Here is a 21,002-nt window from a genome sequence, read left to right on the forward strand (position 1 = left end):
TTTGCCATTGCTGCCTCAAATGACCATGCTATACAAAGTCTCTGGAAATGCTAGAGGAGATGGGTTTTTCTGTGATGTGGACAATCAGCTGCCCCTAACTGGTCTTATATAGTTGTCTCCCACCAAAAGACCCTCAGATATTTAAACATTTGATGGCCAGCAATTTCATTCTGCACCACAGATGAAAAACAAAGAAGATCTGGATGAATACCCTCTCCTATCTATATTTCTGCTTTGACTACAGTCTTAAGATACATATTTTTCAGGGAAGCTTTTCAATAATGATTACTTATGTAAAGAATTCTCAGCCAGAAACCTTGCAAAGTGTTATCGGAATAAATATAAATATGTAGAGAATCACCGTGTTTGGTTTTATTTATTGCAATAGTTATGGTTAAAATGTAGATCAGACTGCTGTTTTGGATCACAGTCTTAGTTCCAAAAAAATTGCATCATCATAGGTGGAATATATCTGCATCTTTTCAAATAGATGGCAGAGTATATTTCTGTGCTGTTTTTCCCTAAAGAAAAATTGAAAGATAAGAGGCAGGAGTTTCAAGTAACATCGCAACATTTAGTTGTCAAACTATGAATGGAAATTGCCATCATAGGGACTGTGTGTTTACTCTCCTACTTCAAAAAACCTGTGTGAAAATGTAACCAAGAAGAAAGGATTTTTTCTTTTTCTTTTTAATCAAATAATATCTTAGTAGATGAGCAGTGATTCAACATAACTAAAACAAATATTAATTGAAAAGAACCCTAGAACACAGAGAGGAAGTATGTTGCTGTTTGGCGAACAGCACTCACTGGAGCAGCACTGCAGATAATGGACTATCCAGCAATTTTTTTCTGGAATCAGTTCCACTGATCTGCAGCCCTCCTCAACATCCTGTCTGGTATCTGAGCTGCCTTTCTGAAGTTGCAGCTTCCCATCATTGTATCTTTTAAATACACAGTGCTACTCTCCTGCAGTTTTTCCTGATGAAAAAATGGCAGCAGTAGGGAGATACTGTTTGCTTGTCCACCCTTTATTATAATATTTCAGCATCTATCAGCAAGCTCCACTGCCCAATAGTCGACAGAATCTCTCTTTTAAAACAAATACCTATGACCCTCATGACTGGACACATACAGGTAGAATTTTTAGCCAGAAAAGAACTAGTACTAGTAATATTGTTAGAATTATATGTTTCATTTGACCAGTTTATGCTGCCATTCACCTTTCCTCAACCCCATGCATGACTCTGTTAGGTTGGCCAGTCCCGCTGTAGACAGCTTTCAAATGTAATCTGGAGCGAGCCAGTTTGTCATGTACCAAATTCTGTGTGGGCTTGCCAGGCTGCTGGAGTGGCTCCCACTACTGCCATCCTGCAAGGGCATGGAAATGTGTCTGCACAAATGCAGGGGCCTGCATTCTCAGGGTTTGAATCAGTCTGTTCTCTGACATGGTACGTAATGCAGAGCATCTCGGTGCAAGCCAGTAACCAGCCAAAATTAGAACCTGGAGATTCTCTGACTTACAGGGGAGGAGTTGTGTCTAAATCTCTGATGCATTTGTTCATACTTTGTCAGATTCAGAGATACACTTTGGATGCATCATTCATAGCCAGTTTTGTCAGAGCAACGGAAAATGTTTTGTACAGATAGTAAAATGTACTATCTGTACAAATTTATCTGGTCTGGTTGCTGTTTTCATCCTATATGTTGCAGGAAATTTTACTAGTGCTCAGAATAGGGAAAATTTTATGAAAGCCTGCTCTTCTTCCATAAGATGTGTAATAGTCAGGATGCACTTGTGGAACTTCTGTCTCCTAAATGTGACTCATATCTGTCATCCAGAGGATCCAAAATGAGTTTTAAATAAATATGTCCACTTTGAAAGATCGTATTGCCAAGTCATTTTCTATAAAGGCAATGTTACTTTGTAAGGGTTAGGTTTCCCCTCTCCTCCTTCCCAGCAAAGATCTTCTTTCCTGCATATCTGACCTCTATGAGATAAGTTTTCCTTGTGTCAGCATTTAATGTTATGTGAGCATGATCAGCCTGGGAATTTCATATTGGTAGCTGTTTTCTGGTGTTTATAGAATGGTCATTGCTCCAGAAGGAGCTGATCAGAAAGGATGAAGAACATGGGAAAGCCATTCAGAGTGCTGGGAACCAAACACTAGGCAGAGCAGAGGCTTAAAGGCTGCTCTGTGTTGAGAAGCCAACAAGTACCTGCTTCTGCTTTGGGGTGTGGGGGGGAACAGATTCATATACAGAAATCTGAAATAAGGAGATTTCTCCACAGAATTACTTTTTCCTTTCGATCTGCTCCAAGTCTCAAGAAATTCTTTAAAAACGTGGTTCAGACGGCTGTGTAAGAGTTTACTGTGGTTTTTTTTTTCTTTCTTATTTCTAACAGCTTACTGTTAAGAATTTTATTTTACAGAAAGTGAGCCTCTGAATTCATATTTAAGCTAGTGCTATATGCTTTTGGCTGTCTTCAAAAGAGTAAGTCACTACCAAATACACTCAACTGATCCCGAGTATTTGTACTCGTTTGTAATAGTGTGTTACAAACAGTCCTGGGATGGATTTCAATGCATCAGTATCTGCAGATTTTTGCTGCCAGATGTGTTTCCTGTACCTCACTATACACTTATTGATACATGGGGCCATCAATCTGATGATGATCTGAATATTTCCAGAAGGTTTTCCAGCATTTCTGTTTTCCAAGATGGTCGATGCTTTAAGTCTGGCCCTCACAGACATGGCAGAGGAGCTCGTGAGAACATTTTGGCTGAATTTCTGATGATGTTCAGGAGGTAGAGGAGCAGCAGCTGCTGTACTAGCAACAGAAAGAGAGAAAGACTAATTCCAGGGCAAGGCAGCTTTCAAAGGCAAGTGAGCATCATGTGACTGAATGTGTATAATTTAAAAGAAAAAGAAAAAAGCTAGAACTTCAGCACAGCCTGTCTCTCCAGTATATGAGAAGTGAAGCAAATGAATATGGCCTTGAATACACTTTTTAATTTTTCAACACTGTATTTTGCCAACTTTAGTTCACTCTGTTGACTGTTCAGTCAGACCGTTTTTAAATTAAAAAGGAATACATGGTTGAATTATTTATTAAACAAAAGGTGCTTCCGTGCATGCAGACTACCTGGGTTTTGAATTTCTTTTGCTGTTGGAATTTGAAGAAAGTGCATTGCTAATAAGTTAAGAGATAGAACAACTCTCCTTCTTCTAAAATAAGTCTTTCTCTGTCTCTGAGGCAGACAGTAAGATAACTTCTGTCTGTCCAGCCAGAGAAGAATGCCTAATCTTCATTCAAATTTCTAATTTTGAGCTTAGTGTGAAGTTGTTTCCCCAGGTTGCTGAGCTCCAAAGAGACAGAATTTCTGCTAGGGAAGTATGTTTGCAAATCAAGCCAGTCTGGATTATCTCCTAATTTTATAGGCGCTCTTGATGGGTTAAAATATGTATTTACTGGTGGATTAATGTGGAGGAGGTGGAAGTAAGCAGAAGGTTTGCAAAAACTTTGTACGTTGTCGCCATCAGCCTTTATGTCCCTGGAGGTTACCGGTTCACCTTGGGGTAATAAGGATGTTGTACAAGGACTTTGCTTTGCTCAGTCCCCATTCCTGCCTCTGGGTTGGTGTTCCGCATTGGTGCACAGCCAGGGTTTCTTGTATTGTGGCCTCTGAGTGCCTGATCTTTTCTTGTCCACTTCCCCAGGAGTAAAGAATCACCAGCTTTTGGACTAGACTTTCTGGGCTTCAAATTCCTTTGGCTGATGGCTGCAGGGAAAACACTCAGGCTGGGAAACTAGGAAGGGTCTTCCATCAGTTGTGGGACAATGGTCTCCATAGCTTGCTGAAAAATGAGAGGGCTGTTTTACCTGGTACTGAGAAAGGAATGAATGTGCTGAACCTGAGGAAACACCTGTCTGAGAGGTTGGTATTTTTCAGCACTGCTGTGGGAGGTGATAACCACCTAGGATCCTAGTGAGATGCTCTGCAAAAGGCTGGTCATGGCAGCAAAGAAGCTTTAGGGAAAGGTTGATGAGATGGGTCAGGACTCTGACGAGCTCCCAGTCCCCGCAGTGTGGGAGGGTGGGTGTGAGCCTGGAGCTTGCCTGCGCAAGGAAGGCAGTGAGCAGTAGTGAGTGGCTGGGCACACCCTGGCTTTGATAGCTACAGATGGAGACCTAAAAGATTGCAGGGCCACAGTCCAACACCAGCACATGTAAAATAAGGCTCAGGATTTAGATAACTCTGTTCCAGCATACTGACGTGCATGGCCACAGTCCAACTCCAACACATGCAAAATTAGTTTCAGGATCATTCCAGCATACTGAAGCCTATGCCTAAACCAGTTATTGCCACAAGCTCAGCTAAATCAGAGGACAGCATTCAAAATATTTTTTTCTTTTTTTCTTTTTTTGACCAGACTAATTCACATAAAAAAATTATATTTTGGTAGTAGAAGAGGAAAACTGGATTATTGATAGATCAGCTCCATAGGCAGCATCTCAAAATTTTTATAACCCACAAATACAATGTCATGGTATCCATGTACATTAAGGCTATTTTACAAAACATGGATATGAATTGACCTACTAATGTACTTTTTTGACATACATTATTATAAAAAAATTAATGAGTCCTTTCAGATAATACCATGTTCTCAGTATTCTCACAGTACACTGTTAAAACAATGAGGAAAAAAACCTATGTCATAGAGTTAAAAGATCCCTTCTCAAGATACAGTGTAACAAATTTAATCAATATTTTTCCATTACAGCAAAACTCATGTAATTAACATATTTTATTTATAGAAAAAAGGGTGCTAGTAAAGTACATTCAGCAGTTTAGAGTTGCTTGTAAGTATTTATTCAAATACAGCTATTTTTTTATTTTATAAAATTGATAAAGAAGTTGGAAATTATTCTCAAGTGGCTTGTACCAAAGAAGTTAAATGGGAGAAAAATTATTTAGTAAAGTATTTGTATTAGTTCAAAGTGGTCATTTAGTTTGAAAGGAACACTGGAAATTTAAAAGTAAGAAAATACAGATACTGGAAAAGTCTCTCATATCATAGTGTAAATGTTGTAACACACACCATGACATTATTCACTCTTTAGAGACTCTGTCAGCACCTCTCTAATCAGTAACCTGTAAATGGAATGAGAGTCTTTAATTCTTTCTCATTTTGTTAAGGGGGAAATTAGTAATTTAGCTACCTGTACAGTTCTTTTTACGTGCTTGATTCTTTTGGGTTTTTTTCATTTTTTTTTCTTGCCAGTGTCCACAGGAAGACATTTCTGTGACATTTTAAATAATTTATGCTTTTCTTTAGTAGAATGAAATTTATAAAATCTGATGACCTGCTACTGGCACTTTTGGGCTGATTTTTCCAATCTGTGATAAGATTATAATAATAATAATAGTGAAAAAGGGTTGTCTTAAACAATAGTGGGCAAGAACTTACCCAATAATACCTGATGCCCTGAGAGCTACTCATAATGAAGGCAAGTCTGTGGTTCTTACTTGAAAAAAATATTTATTGTTTTTTGCATTTTTTTTAAACTCAGTAACTGAGGGTGAAACTTGGCTAGTGTAATTAATAAATATTTCTATACAAGTACTCAAAAGATTTTTAAAATTGTCAATGGATTTGGAAAACTACATGGAGATGGGTGTTAATTTGCTCTTTTTAGAACCTCAGAGACTGCATATTGGGAATATGAGAAGAATCTAGAGAAAAACGATTCAACAGAACTCTCTACCACTCAGATTCATCATTTTTCCTATGGTTTAGTGATACCACCTTGAATTTCCTTCATTGTATAGCTTGCAGACTGTACCAAATGGTTCTGTTTGTCCCACAAGCTAGAGGTCATGGTGAAGCACCCCTTACCCCTCTGGTTTGTAGGGTTGTAGAGCTGCTAACATGGAAGAAACAGGGTAAGTATGGAGGCACGAAGAAAGCAACATATTCATTCACAGAAGTCCAGTTAATGGTTATTTTAGTTGATTAGCTAGCAACTTCATTTTCTCCCTCATGAAATTGCCTCCACAGATCCTTACTTCTGGAGCTTAATCAGCAGTAGCAATCCATCCCAGGAGTGGGAGATCAGGAGTACTTAATTAAAGAGGGACTGTAAGGCAACTCTCCCAAATTGGATATCTGATCTAGCCTTGGCATCAGGAGAGCAATGCTAGGTAAAAGTGTTTATCAAGCTCCATGTAGCCACTCTGCAAATCTCAGAGATGGGAATATGATGCAGACAGCTTGTAGAAGCTGCTATAACTTTAGTATGGGTTTTAAGGCCATCTGGTAGCTGAACACCTGCCTACAAATAACACATACAAATCCAAAAGGTGCTCCAGTTGGATAGCCTCTCTGCTTAGATTCCCCGCTGGAATTTTGTCCAAAAGCACTATACAATCTGCATGAAGTTTGGAAAGACTTTGTTCTCTCTGGTCAATAATCAAGTGCCCATTTCAAATTTAGGTGACAGGATCAAAGCTAACCCAGGTGAGTCAAGGGTTTGGGTAAGAAAACTGCTAAAAATCACAGACTTCTGTTCACACTGACTTTTGTTAAAACTCCAGAATATTCTAAGCTTGTTTTAAGAAAGGGAGGGGAAAACCATATGAGGAATGTCACATGAAAGGTTGGGAGAATAACCTTGATGTCAGAAGTATAATTGGACACCAAAGTAAATTTTCAGGGTAGCTGGCAAAGACCATTGTCCAAATTCCAAGCAATGATCCATGAGTATCTATTTAAGCCTGACTTCACTGGTCCAAAAGGTCCAAAAGCTGCTTTGCTTGTGAAGACACACATTGTGGACAGAGGAGTGGGTGTCCTGGCAGCTCAGGTGTGTTCTTCTGAAGAAAGCAAGAACTAGCACAAGCTAGATAAATGACATTCTGATAAAGAGCAAAGTAAATTCCCTTCTAAGGCCACCACTTTTCCTGCAGAAAGATTACACAAGTCTAGTGGAATTTCATGAACCTCATCTGACAAACTGGGTGCTTTGGGATTGGAATTGCTTCCACAGATACAATCAGGTTAAGGAAGTGGGATTTTAAAGTCATGATTTTGGAGTGGCAAATCTGAAAAACCAGTGGAGGGTTGGATGGTGGAAGAGTTTTGCATATTGAGAGCTTTGGAGAGGTTTTTGCATTCTTCAATTTTGAAACAAACTGCCAAAAATGGTGTTGGGGCAGTAATGTAGTGGGGAACATGCAGTGATTCATGGTCATTTGTCTCTTGCTCAGCTCTCATTAGTTAGCTGGAGGTTCCAGGAACCAGTAGTAACATCAAAAAAGTGGAGACTCCTTAACCAGGAACAAACACTTCATGACTCTGCTCTGTATATTTTTATATGCATTGAATTCATTGAAGGCCTGTGCACAGATCTGACTGCACAAATTGAAACCTATAACTTTTATTTACACCATTTGTGCATGTGAGTGTGATTTTTAGAATGCCTTTAAGTCAGGGGCACTGGAAGAGGGTGAAGAAGTTTGGCATGCCTGTATGTGCATATATCTTTTAAAAAAAGTCTTCAGGACTCTTTTAAGTTTTATTCTAATTCAATTTTATCAAAACTAATATTGTATTAATATGCTGAAATCCTGACTCAAATGTAAGTGTTGAAGTTACACTGACCTCAGTTGGGCTGGAGAGGTGTACAGTAGTGAGATTAAAATTTGAACCTTCTTATGCTGAGCTAAGAATATATGTGATGGTTTGGAGGATAATGATATTTAACTGTAATCTTCTTGAGGCATGAATGGCATTCCATTGATTTTTCTACAACTGAACTTGGTATGCTGATTAATAAAACATTAAAAACAGAAAATGAACTATTTTGTGTTTTATTAACAATTTGCATTTCTTATAGTATTTCATTTTCAATAAGTATAAAATCACACCCTTGAATGGTAAGATGTAATTGCTGATCATGTATCTCTTTGTTCCAGACACTTTTATAAAAGTGTATGTATTATGTATGATGTGACCTTCAAATGCCATGAATGCGTTGTGCAATAAACTGTCAATATTTGTGGCTATAAGGTACTAGATGACTTTTACAATAATTGGAACAGCTTTATTAAAAGCTTGGATCACTCAGCTGGTTAAAGAGAAAGACACAGGCCAGTGTTCATCTGGGAGTTTCCTTCTGCCAACTGTTAAATGAAAGATATTGTAAGGTGCTTAAGATGTCTTTTTTCTTAAAATAAAACAGAAAACAAAACAGTTAAAGGGGTCTCATACAAAAACATATCTTCTCAAAAATATTTTTTTCACTATGCTCAATTTTTGGTTAAAATTGAGCTCTGTCAGCTAATGGTAAGTAAACAACCTTGGGTTTTAAGTGCTATATCTGAGTTTCTATGTCTTTTGGTCACACGATTCTTCAAAGAAATGAAACAGCTAAAATGATGTACTCAGAAACTGTGTTTGATCTCTGATTATCTTAAAAGGTTTTAAAATTTCAGAAAAAACTGAAACGTAAGACTGCTAAGAACTCCAGAAAAAACCTCTGTAGGGAATTTGATTGAAATGAAAAGAAGAGGATAAGAAACATTTTGTGATTAACAAAATCTTAATTTTGTTTAAGTGTTCCATTAATGTCTCTCTGTGCTGTATATACAGATTTTGCATGTGTCTCAGGTTACCACAATGCGAAGCATTAAAGATATACCCAGCCTTGCATACATAGAGTATTGCCATGCAAAAGGTTTTGAGCCCATGGGGTGTGAAAACCACCAATCTTCAAATGTGTGCTGTTCCAGGAGATGGCTTAAGGTGTGTGTGCAGCCACCACATCACCAGTTAATAAGAAATTGCTTACAATATTTAGGCTCCCTTCCTGCTGAGCTTGAAATAACATCCAGTTACTCCCCTGCAGCCCAAGGTGTTGGCTGTGGCTGCCATTTGCTCACTTCTACAAGCTGCAAGTCTTGCCTCCTACAAATGGTTCTGGACCTTTTACTTCAGTTTAATTTTAACTCTGCCAGTGACTAATTGCTAACAGAGGCAGGGCAGTTTGTGCCTCTTGCTTGTCTGTGTGGTTTTGAGGGCTAAGAGGGAATTCTCATGTCAGACGTGGTATCTTTTTATTTACCAGTGGAACCTTTGTATAATGTTTATTTCTAATAATACAAACAATGTGAATGCTTCTTTCTCACTAGTAGGCCTCCTTTCCAATTCTCTTCTAAAATAGCTCTGTGTTTAAACAAATTCTCTGCCAATCCATAGTAACAGTTTAAGATTCCCTTATATGGTCATTATAAAACCTAAATCCTTGATGAAACAATAGAGACAGCAAGTTGTTCCTGACCTAAGACATTAGTAACTCTTTCTGGAGGCCTAAAATGTAGCTGTAATGTTTAGCAATATTAGAACCTTCATTTTAAACCATGAACTTCACTAGCAAAAAACTGTAGTGACATCCATTAATAGGGTTCTAATTTCAAATTACAAGCACAGGGCCAGATTCTGTTCTCATTTACATCACATGATACTAATTGAAGTACTTCAGGTAGCTAGAAAAATATGATTTATTATATCTCTAATTTTCTTCCTATTTTCCACTAATTTCAGTATTATTAAAGCTTTCTCTTAGGAATAGACAAGAAAGGTAAAGCATGTTTTCCCAGAAACTTGGCATTTTCCATGTTGCATCCAGGGGAATGAGGTGGTTGAGTTCAGGCTTACTTACAAGAAGCTGACAGCAGCGACAGGATTAACACACTGAGTATCTTCTAACTCCTTTTTGACATTAGATTTCCTGTCACAAGATGGGCTAATCTGGGTGGTGTATAGTCATAAGAAAATAGCTGTGGTCACTACCACTTCTTCTTGCACTATGTTTCATTAACTTTTACAAGAAGGTTTGTAAAGGTTTGAAGAACTTTTTAAATTTCAGAAATGCATGAAAATCTGGGATTATGTGTAGCTTTAAAGGCTTCTGGCCACATTTTCAAAGGGTTCTTTAATAGTGTCGAAAATTGTGCAAGAGCAAACACATCCTTGTAATTCTGATTACCTATTTTGTGAGTTGATTACCTTTTCCATGTGATTGCCTGTTTTTGGCTTATTTGGCAAACCTTGAGTTGACAAATTCCAACTGACTCCACTGATGATTTAGTCTTCATGAGGGCTGCAATTTAGCTCCATTGAACATGAAAGCACCTCTTGGTGAATCCCTGCACCTTCACATACAAGCAGCAAATAAATACTCTGGTGAAATTTGTGGGACATGTATGTAAATGATCCTTTCAGAATTTGGCTGCTGTCATGACTGAAGTCAGTGCTGCTGTCTCACCAAATGAAAACAGTTTTTACAAAAGCAATCCACCCTTTTGTAGTCATGTTTATGGGCTCATTCCAGACAGGTGGATCAGTCATACAGAACATATAAGGAAAAGTCAAAGAATTTGTTTCCTTTTGCTCTTCATATGACTGCCTAGATAGCTTCTGCTTTGAGTACACAGAGTCATTGTCCATCTAAGTTTGTCTTCTCTTTTCTGGCAACACACTGAAGCTGGCATTTCTCCTCTGTGACAACTGTATCTGTGTGCTGAGGGCACTGCTGACCACAGCCGTGGCTCATTTCTGGCTAGACCACTTCTGATAACCAGCAGGGTCTTGACAGCAAAAAAGGATTTGGTGGTGTCTTTCTCACTTACTTCTACTGTGAAAGTGCTCCTGGCCCAAAACTGTTTGTTGGGATTATCAGTCTCTGTGGAAATTTCCTTTCTGCCTGTGGCAGTGATGTGGAACCAGCCTGATCTCCCAGCTAGATGAGGAGTGGTGGCTTTTAGGCCCTTCTCTCCTGAGAACTGTCTGAAGAAGGGCAATCCCTCAAATACTGATCTTATGGACTGATTAATTTTTCAATCTGCATGGCAAATCGATTTGCTCACATTTTGGCCAAATTGGCTCTTTGGTTATGCCGCTAATCACCACCTTCTGATAATGATGTTGAAGTGAACTTTCTTTCCTTGCTTTTATCCCATGAGAACATGGGCACAGTCACATTAGGTGCAGCTGAGGAGTAGTATGCAAGAGATGTCCCTGTCATTTGCCCCCAGAGGCTGCTTTGTGGCTGAATTTCTCTGTGTCCTGTGTCAGGGAGCACTCTCTGCCTGCCCAGCAGGTACAGCACATGGAGCAGCTGGGGACTCACAGCTGCTCCTTGGCCTTAGACTGGCACAAAGTTTCATATTTAGAACTGATTGTTGCTTTTCACATTTCTGTCCAGGACTTTTGCTGTCAACAGACAGTTATAAAGTGAAAGGAAAGCTCAGTGAGTGTAAGTTCAGAGGCAAGGCTCGGAAGTCTCACATCTAGTATGTACATCTATATCATACTTTAGTCTCTTATTTCCTGCACTTTAATCAGGAAAGGTTGGGATGGGCAGGAAGATATTCAGGATGCTGACCTGCCTATAATGGAAGTGGAGAGTAAAAAAAGCAGTGTAATTCCACGTGCATCAAGTGCACATCATATAGACCACATAACTCAGGGAACCACAACAGCTGTAAGATAAGTAACTGTTCTCTTTCCTTCCTGATCTTTTATCCTCAGAACTGAGAAGCCCCCAAAACCATAGCTCAATTCCTGAGTAAATTAATTTGTGGAGGCTAATCCTAGTTCTGAAGATCCGTTCAACTACTTTTTGTTACACAATTTTTGCACAATTTAACAGAGCTGAGAGTTTTTGCTTGTGAAGATGCTTTCAAGAACAGGAGAAGGGGAAACATCAGAGGTGTCGAATACATGATTATTAGTAAAGCTGAGGATTTTTCATTCCCAACATATTCTGATGTTGGCATAGTCTGTATTCGTCAGTTTGCTTCTTAACTTTTTTTCTTGTCGGTCTCTTTTTTTTTCATCCTCAGTTTCCACAGATCACTTTTGAGAGACTCAGTATAAGAAAACCTTGGTAGCAGAGTCAGTGAGACTTAAACACATTTTAAAGTTAAGCACATTTTAAACTTAAGTGCTTTGACAAAGAGGTACAATGTGCCAAAATGGGGCCCTAGTAGAGAAGCTGGGTTAGCATTTGATGGGGAGAGTCGGCAGCCTTGAACATATCTTTTCATTGTTTGAAATAAAAGAACTTAGATGTAAAGCTGCTCATTCAGGTAGCGATGGCCTCCAGGGCTTCGGTGGGCTTTGTAGGCAGAGGAATTCAAAAGAAAACCCCTCAGTCCAGCTTTAAAGTCTTAGGAATGCTTTCACTGTGGGAAGAAAAAATTCTTCAAGGTAAGGCCCCTGTTGGAGTAAAGCCTTTGGAGCTACCTACTGTATGTCTACTTAAATCTAAAAGAGAACTCTTCAGACCACCCACATCTTTCTTTGCTTCATTGTTGTTTTCAGTTTGCTTTTTCAGAGGGATTAGTGCTAAAGTAAACTCCATCGTCTTGCTCCCTTGAAAAAATTCAATTTTGTGTAAAGTGAAAATTAGACTCTTAAATCTGCAAAGAGAGCTGTTCATCTTACAAATTTATTCTTTTTTATTGGGCCACACATATTCTAGATAAAAAGATAAAAGGCAAATGGATAACAGGCCATCATTTAGAGTGACATATAGCAAAACATAGCTAGTAGACTTATTCTGTAAATTCATCCTGAGTGGCTTGTTAACTTTATCTATATATTTATCTATAATGCTCATAGTATTTATTGAAAACCAAAATAAAATCCTACAGTTTATCATCATGCATTCTGTATTTTGCACTTCAGAAAAATCTTTTTACTCTCGGGAATTTTTTTTTTTTTTTTTTTTTTTCCCCCAGAGAAGCTTATGCCATAATTATATACAACTTTTGAGGAGTAAAAACAGAGAAAATCTAAACTCTTTAGGGATATTGGAATTATAGACCAACACCTATGTGTGTTTTCCTGTACTCACCAAGACAAAATAGACTCTTGGAGTGTGCAACTTTACGTACTTGAAGATAATTCAAAATGACATTTACTAGCTTTCTAACTTAAATATTATGCTTTGACTCTGCAGTCTAAGAACAGTCAGAAAATGTTACACAAGAATGTGATGTGAAAACTATCAGATTTTCATTCTGAAAAGTAGTAATAGCTTGATTACGTACATGACTGAGATAAGCATTTATATATATATACACACACATATATATATTTAAATAGCTCTATCCTCTCCTTTTTCAGTTTAAGCAAAATTCATACTGAAATTCCTGTTAGTGTTACCTTTTCCAGAAATGTGGTATTTGAGTCTCTGCTACTGTGAGAATAAATTTTATTAGAGCTAAATATTTAAGTCTTTCTTATGTCCCATTACCTCCATTTAAAAGGCAATGCTGTGTAAACTGCACTATGTTTCCTGACAGCTTTAGTTTAGTATCAGACGGGTAAAGACAGAACATTTTTAGTCAGTAGTTTATGGTTGAAATAATCAAGACTCTGTGTGCAGGTTTTAACTCTGTGCTCCCCACCTGGATCTAACCCAGATAGCTCAGTTCTACACAGGGTGGAATGCTGTGTCCATGTGTCCTGCTCCTGACGTGCCAGGAGTGTCAATCTGGGTCACAGCTTCAACATTTGCCATGGGTTTTGGTGAAATCCTGAATTGGTGTTTATAGTGATATTGAATTGATGCTTATAGTGACATTAGCTGACCCTCTATGTACAAGATTATGGACGAGCCTTGTGTGGTTTGAATAATGACTTTTTTTTTAATGCCCTACATTTCTTAAAATTTTTTTTTGCAATTTTTATGTCAGTCTTTTGTAAGTTATTTTTATTCCTTGCCTGCCTGGATAAAAGCAGTTCATTCAAGATGGCTGAAATGACTGTTTCTTTATATCAAGAGAGAGAAGAGGTGTCCTGGAGTCTCACTCATCATGTAATGAGGCATAAAAATAAGTGTAGCTGTGAACTCTGAAGGAGAAAATGCATGAGCTGTGGGTGAGAGGGAGAAGAAATTCCCCCTCATCTGACCATTTTTTTCATTGTTTTTCACATGATGTTAGGCCACTCTGGGTTGCCTGTTGTAATTTCAATGCTGAGATGATGCAGAGGAAGTTGGTTACCTATGTGTATAGACATTGTCAGTTCATTGACATTGAACCCCTCATCACTGCAATTCTCTTGTTTTAGGAGGTTTTAATACACTGATGCAAACTTCTTCCCTCTAAAAGCCTACAGGTTTTCACAATACTTATAAATTAAATAGATTCAACAATATAACAATCTCAAACTTTTTGGGAAAAAATTAATAGGAACTAAGCAAAAGAAGAAATCAAACCAGCTGCTGACACAGCTGTTTCTTTTCTTGTATAATTCAGTATATAAAGGTACCATATGCTGCTTAAAATCATAGGAAGGATGAAATAATTTAAGACAATAACAAGAAAATACATGAATTGTCAGCATTCTGTCAGATTGAAAGAATGAAATAGACAGGTGTAGTATTGACATGTTTAACTTTGTGTTGTGTTAGCAGTTTCAGTGAGAACAACTTCTGACATGTGCTGAAGTGATGTGAGAACGTTTCTGTGTTGCAGACATTGGAGAAGAAGCTGGGAGATCTGTAGGAGTCCAGCAGCCAGCTTTACTGAGAGACAGGAGCCTTGGTTCTGCCATGAAAGACTGCCCATATTGTGGAAAAACTTTCAGAACATCCCACCACTTAAAGGTCCACTTGAGAATACACACAGGTGAGAGGAACAAGTGAGCGGAGCCCTGTGGGCACGAGCCACGTGTGTGTGGGGGTGGATCAGCTGTGCCTAGGAGCCTTAATTCCCACTGTAGAGCTGGACTTATTAGTTGGAGAAAGTCTTCTGAGAAAGATGTATGACAGTCTTAAATAAAAGCACAAGGAATGTGTTGTTGGATAAAGACCACTTTAATAGAATCATCTTTTCCCAGTTGAGGTTATTTCTGTCTCCTTCCCTGCTTCATCACTGTTTCCTTCAATTACCCTTGTCCTTCAATAGGCATAAGCCTATTGGTTTCAGACTTAGTTATACTAACTGCTTCAAAGGCCTTCCTTAGCATCTGCTTAGGGATTCTGTATGTTTTTCTCAGTTACTATTTTTGTTCCATTTAGCATGCTCATTTTTAACCTCTCACTGTTCATATGAATGCATCAGCTTCACGGATCTGCTTTTTTCTCCCCACTAGAACTCACACGACTTACTACTTGTAAGTAATGAAACTTATCATGCTTTGCACCATGGTAAAATTTCCCATATTTTATTTCAGTAACAATCACAGCATTTTACCCTACAGAGATTTGCTACTGGGCTGGATATTCACTTTGTTTTGGTATTTCTCTCACTGGGAGGACTGCTATCAATACTAGTTTTTTCTGGCCACTGCATTTAAATTTTAATATTTTGTTTGCTTGGAAGTACATATGTGCATGTCAAGGTCCATGTAGACACACAGTATGTGTTTAAGAAGTTTTTATCCATAATTAAATTCTGACATAAAATGTCAGGTCCTGTTGGCATAATTTGAAATTCTGTATATGGTCGATAGGATCCTGTTTTCTTCCCAGTGTTAATTGTCATGGTAGGCTTTGGGAGAGTATTTAAAACTTGAGGTTTGGGATACTTCTTTTTGGAAACAGGCATAATAGGCACCATAATTATGATATTCTTTTTAAACTATTTTAATTGAATTTCAGAATTTTACTGCTACTTTCCTAATAGGAAGGTAAAATAATTGCATGAAGAAATATATTCCAGTTATATCTCCTACTTGAAAGACTTCACTTCTAATTTTTATTTCACTGAAATACCAGAGAAGCAATGTTTCCCTCCCTCCCCAAAATCAGCAGATATGTTTCTCCTATGTGTGTGCACAGGTCTAATACTTAATATTGGGTTTGTGTATGTGAGGCCTGATTTTGAAAAATAGAAAATTAAAACTATTTAAAGAAAAAAAAATATCATTGTTGAAGTGGGAAAATTTGTTCTCTGTATTTTTGTTCTTCTTTTTTTTTTTTTTTTTTTTTTTTTTTTTTTTTTTTTTTTTTTTTTTTTTTTTTTTTGCATGGTGGCTTGGGAGTATACCACACTGAAATTTAAAATTTGGGATCCCAATGTAGTTTTTTCTGATTGGATTGCAAACCATTTAGGGCGAGAATATTCTCCTGTGTGTGTTGAACTGTGTGTGTGAGGGAAAGCAGAAACCTGGGTAAAACCCTATTTGTGTTCTCTCCAATGTAGTAAAAGTAAAGAAATTGTACTTATTTTATTGGAAAATAATCTTATAACTATGGAGGTTAAAGAGTTTGACATTTTTAGTATTTGAGAGGCAAAAAAAAAAAAAATCTTCAAAGTAATATGAGGTTATCCACCTCTTCATTTTGTTTTATTGTGTAGTGAGCACTTTGTTCTTAAGTTAAACATGGCAGTGATTATGCATTTCGTATTTGTGCCTTAGAACTAATGGAAAATAAATTAATTACAATGGAAATATTCCATAAAAATTGCATATTAATACTGACTAAGGAAAATTAAAACAAGAAAAAAATAAGCTGTAAATTATAACAAAAAATTTTAAAAAAGAAACTATTGAAACAACATTTACAATGTATTTAAAAATAATTATAAATTTAAAATAGGCAAAGATCAGTTTCCATTAGGTTGAGAACAAAGCATTTGTAAATAATGTCAAAGTGAGGCAATGTTTTACATATTGTAAATAATCATAATAAATAATATAAAAATGTAAATTGGCAAATTACTAGAGTTATTAAATAAAAACTAAGTTGCTTTGCAGTAAGTGGAAATGAAGTAATAGATACCAGTTATTAAACAAATATTGGTTAGCTCATACTTCTCAGGGACAGTTTCCTGCCTTTTTATGTCACACTCTGTCTTGATTATATGCCTGGATCATATAACTGACTGATAAAAAACACTTTACTGTGTTTCTCCACTACATTAACTCAATTACTGTTCTTGTTCTCACAGCACCTGTTTGTTAGAGATGAGCTCAAGCAGTTGAGCAGAAGTCAGGTTCCTTCGAACATCTGTGTGTTTGGAGGCACACGACTGGGTTGGTTTGGTGCTCATGCCAAGAGCAGACCCAAAGTCTGATCCAGCCAGGAGGTGCTTCTGTGGCAATAGGCCCAAAAAAGCTGGAGAAGCGGCTTAATCTTGCATAAGAGGAGGAAGCTGTGCTCTGTTTTTGAAGAATTTGCCAGTGGCTTGAGTTGCTTCTTTTTTTCTGTTGGATATTTCATGGTTGCAACCTACTCCACACTGAGCCCTGGTTGCTGTGTAGTTTGCTATCACATAATAAGCCTGTGAAGGTAAAAAGAAGAAAACAAATCAAAATTTTATTTAGCACTCTCAGTTTTGTCCCAACACAACTGTAGAGGATTTCTCTTATCCAGCTCTGGGATATTCAGGCAGGAAGAGCTTTAAGGGGATGATAGTAAGATATGATTTCTGATTGTTCCCATGTGACAAGAGAAAAAGGACATAATTTTGTGAAATCAGTTTCTCCTCTTTTTTGCTCTAAAAACAGTTGATGGATGAGAGATTCCTCTGGGACAGCCCTGAATGGAGAGAGGAAGGATTTTCAGGCCAAAATGCTTGTGAGCCTTGGGTCTTAGAGAGGACAGATAGAATTCTTCAAGACCTCTTAGATGAGTTCTTTCTGCTGACCAGTGGCCAGAGCTGGGCTGTGCTGCTCTCCCAGCTCACACAGACGCTGGGGAGGAGAGGCAGGGACAGGGGCAGAGCGTGTCTGGGCACAGCAGTGCATGGCAGGGACGTGGGGGCCCTGACCACTTTGGGAGTCAGCCCGCTTGCTATGAAATAATACCTCGTAGAGCTGAGAAGGTTAGCACACAAAAAACTCAGAGATGCTCAGATTTTGTAAAAAAGAAAACTATCTGAGTATCTCAGATCTATAATGTGCCATATACAGGTGCTTCTAGAGCTGTCATTTTTCCCCTCTGGAGGCATCAACTTAAGGTCCCTTCATTCAGGGAGCTGAGCATCTCCTTTGTGTTCCTGAGCACTTTGAAACCCCTTGAAACACAGTAAGAGGTGTGGGCTTACATTGCATGCCTTGATCTTTGGATTGTGCAGAAACAGTTAAGTGTAAGAAATTAAGATTTCTTATGTCCTACCTTTGACAGGGGACACATTATGTAGGAGCTGGTTTCAGACTGACTCTAGCACCTCTTTGCACCTTGCATTGGCCCTCAGAAGCTACTGCAGATATAGACCAGTTTGGGCTTGTGCTGTCGTTAGATGCTCAGATATATTTCCAGAATGACAGACAAAATTAAATCCCTTGAGTAAAGAAAAAAAGGATAATGTGCATGAGCAAAGGAAAGATGGTTTGGATTGTGCTAAACAGAAGGAAACTAAGATAGAGATGAATAGGATGAAAAAACTTGGCAGGGCTGTGTCCATTGACTGAGAGTCTGTTACGATATGTATGACACACATCTAGCATATATTAAATGTATTATATGCATTTACCGTGTTACTGCATTTTCCCTTGGAAATGTGACTAGCCAATTTTAAACCATGCTTAGATGAACTGATGAAATACAGTAAAAATGGTGCTGTTTTAAATGAATTCAATTCACATTTCCTTCCTAAAAAAAGACTGCCTGTTGCCATTCTCTGAAGGCGCTTGTAGTGGGATGAGCAATATGAATAATTAAGGAAAATGGGTATGTGTGCTCCAAGAGGAGACAATTTTGGTATTGAACATCCTTTATTCTTACATTTCTAAGATGAACTAAAAGGACTTTTCATTTCTCTAGATTCCTCCAGATTTCCCATCCTTAACATTGTACAGCATGCCTTTTCTCCTGTCTTAATGACATCCCAAACTTTTGTTGAAAATAATTGATTGAATTTAAATTTCCTTAAAAGTTTAAGAGGTAATGTTACAGTATAAATTTCCTACCAAACACTAAGTAGGGAAATATCCATTAGTGAAATTAACTACAGTTTCTAGGTAGCTAACAATGTGCAGTATACAGTAGGGCATGGCTAATGAACACTGCAGTGGGTGATATTTCATTATACAAATTAATGCTCACATTTTAATGGGAAAGTCACATAATGAATCTCAGCTTCAGTGACAGCAATTAGAGACACAGATTGTCCCCTTCTGGACAAGGCACTGTTTAGCAATAAGCAGCTGTGTAAAAAGTCTTCAGGTTTACAACGTATATATATGCTTTGGGGGAATTGTGTACAGTTTATATTAATGTACTGAATCTTCCCTGCAAAGCAACAACCATATTTGTCTCTCTGCGTTTTAACTAAGTAAAGACATGTAAAAAGGCTAAATAAATATTGCTGATGAGGTAAAAATACAGGAAAATATTCAATTATAAAAGTTTATAAAAATTAAAATACTTTACAGATGGCAAGTGCACAAATGAAAAATATTTAACATAATGAGAAAAAACATCAAAATTGTGTCCTGTTACAGGAAGCTTCATCTTATATAATAGGGAAAAATGACTAGTAAAGCAAAGTAGTAAAGAGAAAAAGTTAACTAGTATTTCTGACAAACAGATTAATTGTGTGGTGAAACATGTGCAGGATCCAAAAATAATCCCACAGAACCTTTGATATTCCATTTGGTTTAAAAAGTATGAAGTGAATGATTAGAATGATAAAAGAAATTACCGTGTAAGAATAGGCATAATAATGAACTAATTAAACCATACAGCAATTCATTTCTAAAATATCTGCTGCACAATGGATAAAATAGGTTATCAATAACTGTTTCAATGGTAAAATAAAAAATACTGGAAAATGTTTTCAATATTTTCATTAGGCAGTATTCTCTGGAATTATAAGATGTTTGATTTCAGTTGCTTTCCGTGAAAACAAACTGTAGCTTGTTAAGAAATGTGTGGGGTCGAATTGCAACTCACATTGTCCCCAAATGACTGTCACAGCCCCACTGCAAGTGTTTGGGGTTGGGGTTCTTGCCCTGGTGCACAGCTGTCACTGTACTGAGGAACAGCACCACGAGGAGCAGAAGGGCACAGTCCACAGACAACTCCTGGAATCTTATTTAAAAGGGAGAGGGAGGCATTCAGTGGGGAAAGGGAGTGTGGGGCACAGAACAGATTGTTAAGAAGCTGTATGCTAAATATGAAAAATGAATAGAGAAGCTCACAGCACTAAGTTTAAATAGATAGCAGTATAGAAATTTGATAAGGGAAACTAAAAGCAATAGTAAAAATTATGTATGTCTATGAGGATTGTGAAAAATGGGGCAAAATTCTGTGTATCTGGCTGTCCAAACAATTGGTATCTTGCTAATACCAGACAAGAATGGATAAGAAATTATCAACCATCGTATAGAAGACTAAATACTCTTCTGCTCTATTCTCAGAAAGAAGCATGATGGTTTTCATAAGCATTTTCCAATGACACAGTAATGCTCCCATTAAGTAATGAGGCTGTTATGCTGTAGCCCACTGCATTTTAATATTTTTTAAAATAAATGAGACTGGATAACTTATAGATGAAATCTTTAAAGCCCTGGCTGAAGAGCTCTCCAAATCATTAAAGTTCATTGAAAAAAAACTCCCCAAAACTGTCTTGGAACACAGAGCAAGATCCAGAGCACTTGTTGTAGTAAAAAAGCTCTGGCTATTCTTGTATTTCCCAAAAGAAAGAATATTAAGACCTTGAAATTAGGACTACCCTGACAAAAGTTTGGGGTAAAATTACAGAATGAACTGGTTAACTAATTGAGAATTGGTTGCATAGTTAATTCAATTTTATTTTATGAAAGTTTTATCAAGTCTCCTCATAAAAGTAGCCTGTTCTATGTGAAAATCCCCCCAACAAAAACCACAACAACTACAACAAAACAACCACAAAAAAAATTCCCCCAAAAATCAGTACACAGAGATGAAAAGGCACATAAACTCAGTTCCACAGAAGCTCTTTTAGCTCCATCTATTTGGTATTTCGTCATTATTAGGAAGACTATAT

At 37.5% G+C, this 21,002-nt stretch overlaps 1 protein-coding gene and 1 long non-coding RNA gene across 2 annotated transcripts in view; both read left to right on the plus strand.

The window, feature by feature from the left end:
• The window catches only part of LOC136366685 (uncharacterized), a 28,263-nt gene extending 21,128 nt beyond the window's left edge, over positions 1-7,135 (plus strand). The window contains exons 2-3 of the long non-coding RNA XR_010744551.1: positions 6,807-6,874; positions 6,978-7,135. This is a non-coding gene — a long non-coding RNA (uncharacterized lncRNA). The remainder of the gene's footprint in view (positions 1-6,806; positions 6,875-6,977) is intronic.
• The window catches only part of ZNF536 (zinc finger protein 536), a 232,536-nt gene that overhangs the window by 198,290 nt on the left and 13,244 nt on the right, over positions 1-21,002 (plus strand). Inside the window, exon 7 of the mRNA XM_066327932.1 lies at positions 14,559-14,711. Within this exon, the coding sequence (XP_066184029.1) occupies positions 14,559-14,711 (153 nt within the window). The remainder of the gene's footprint in view (positions 1-14,558; positions 14,712-21,002) is intronic.

This window comes from Sylvia atricapilla, chromosome 12 (assembly GCF_009819655.1).
Source record: "Sylvia atricapilla isolate bSylAtr1 chromosome 12, bSylAtr1.pri, whole genome shotgun sequence".
NCBI classification, from domain to species: Eukaryota; Metazoa; Chordata; class Aves; order Passeriformes; family Sylviidae; genus Sylvia; species Sylvia atricapilla.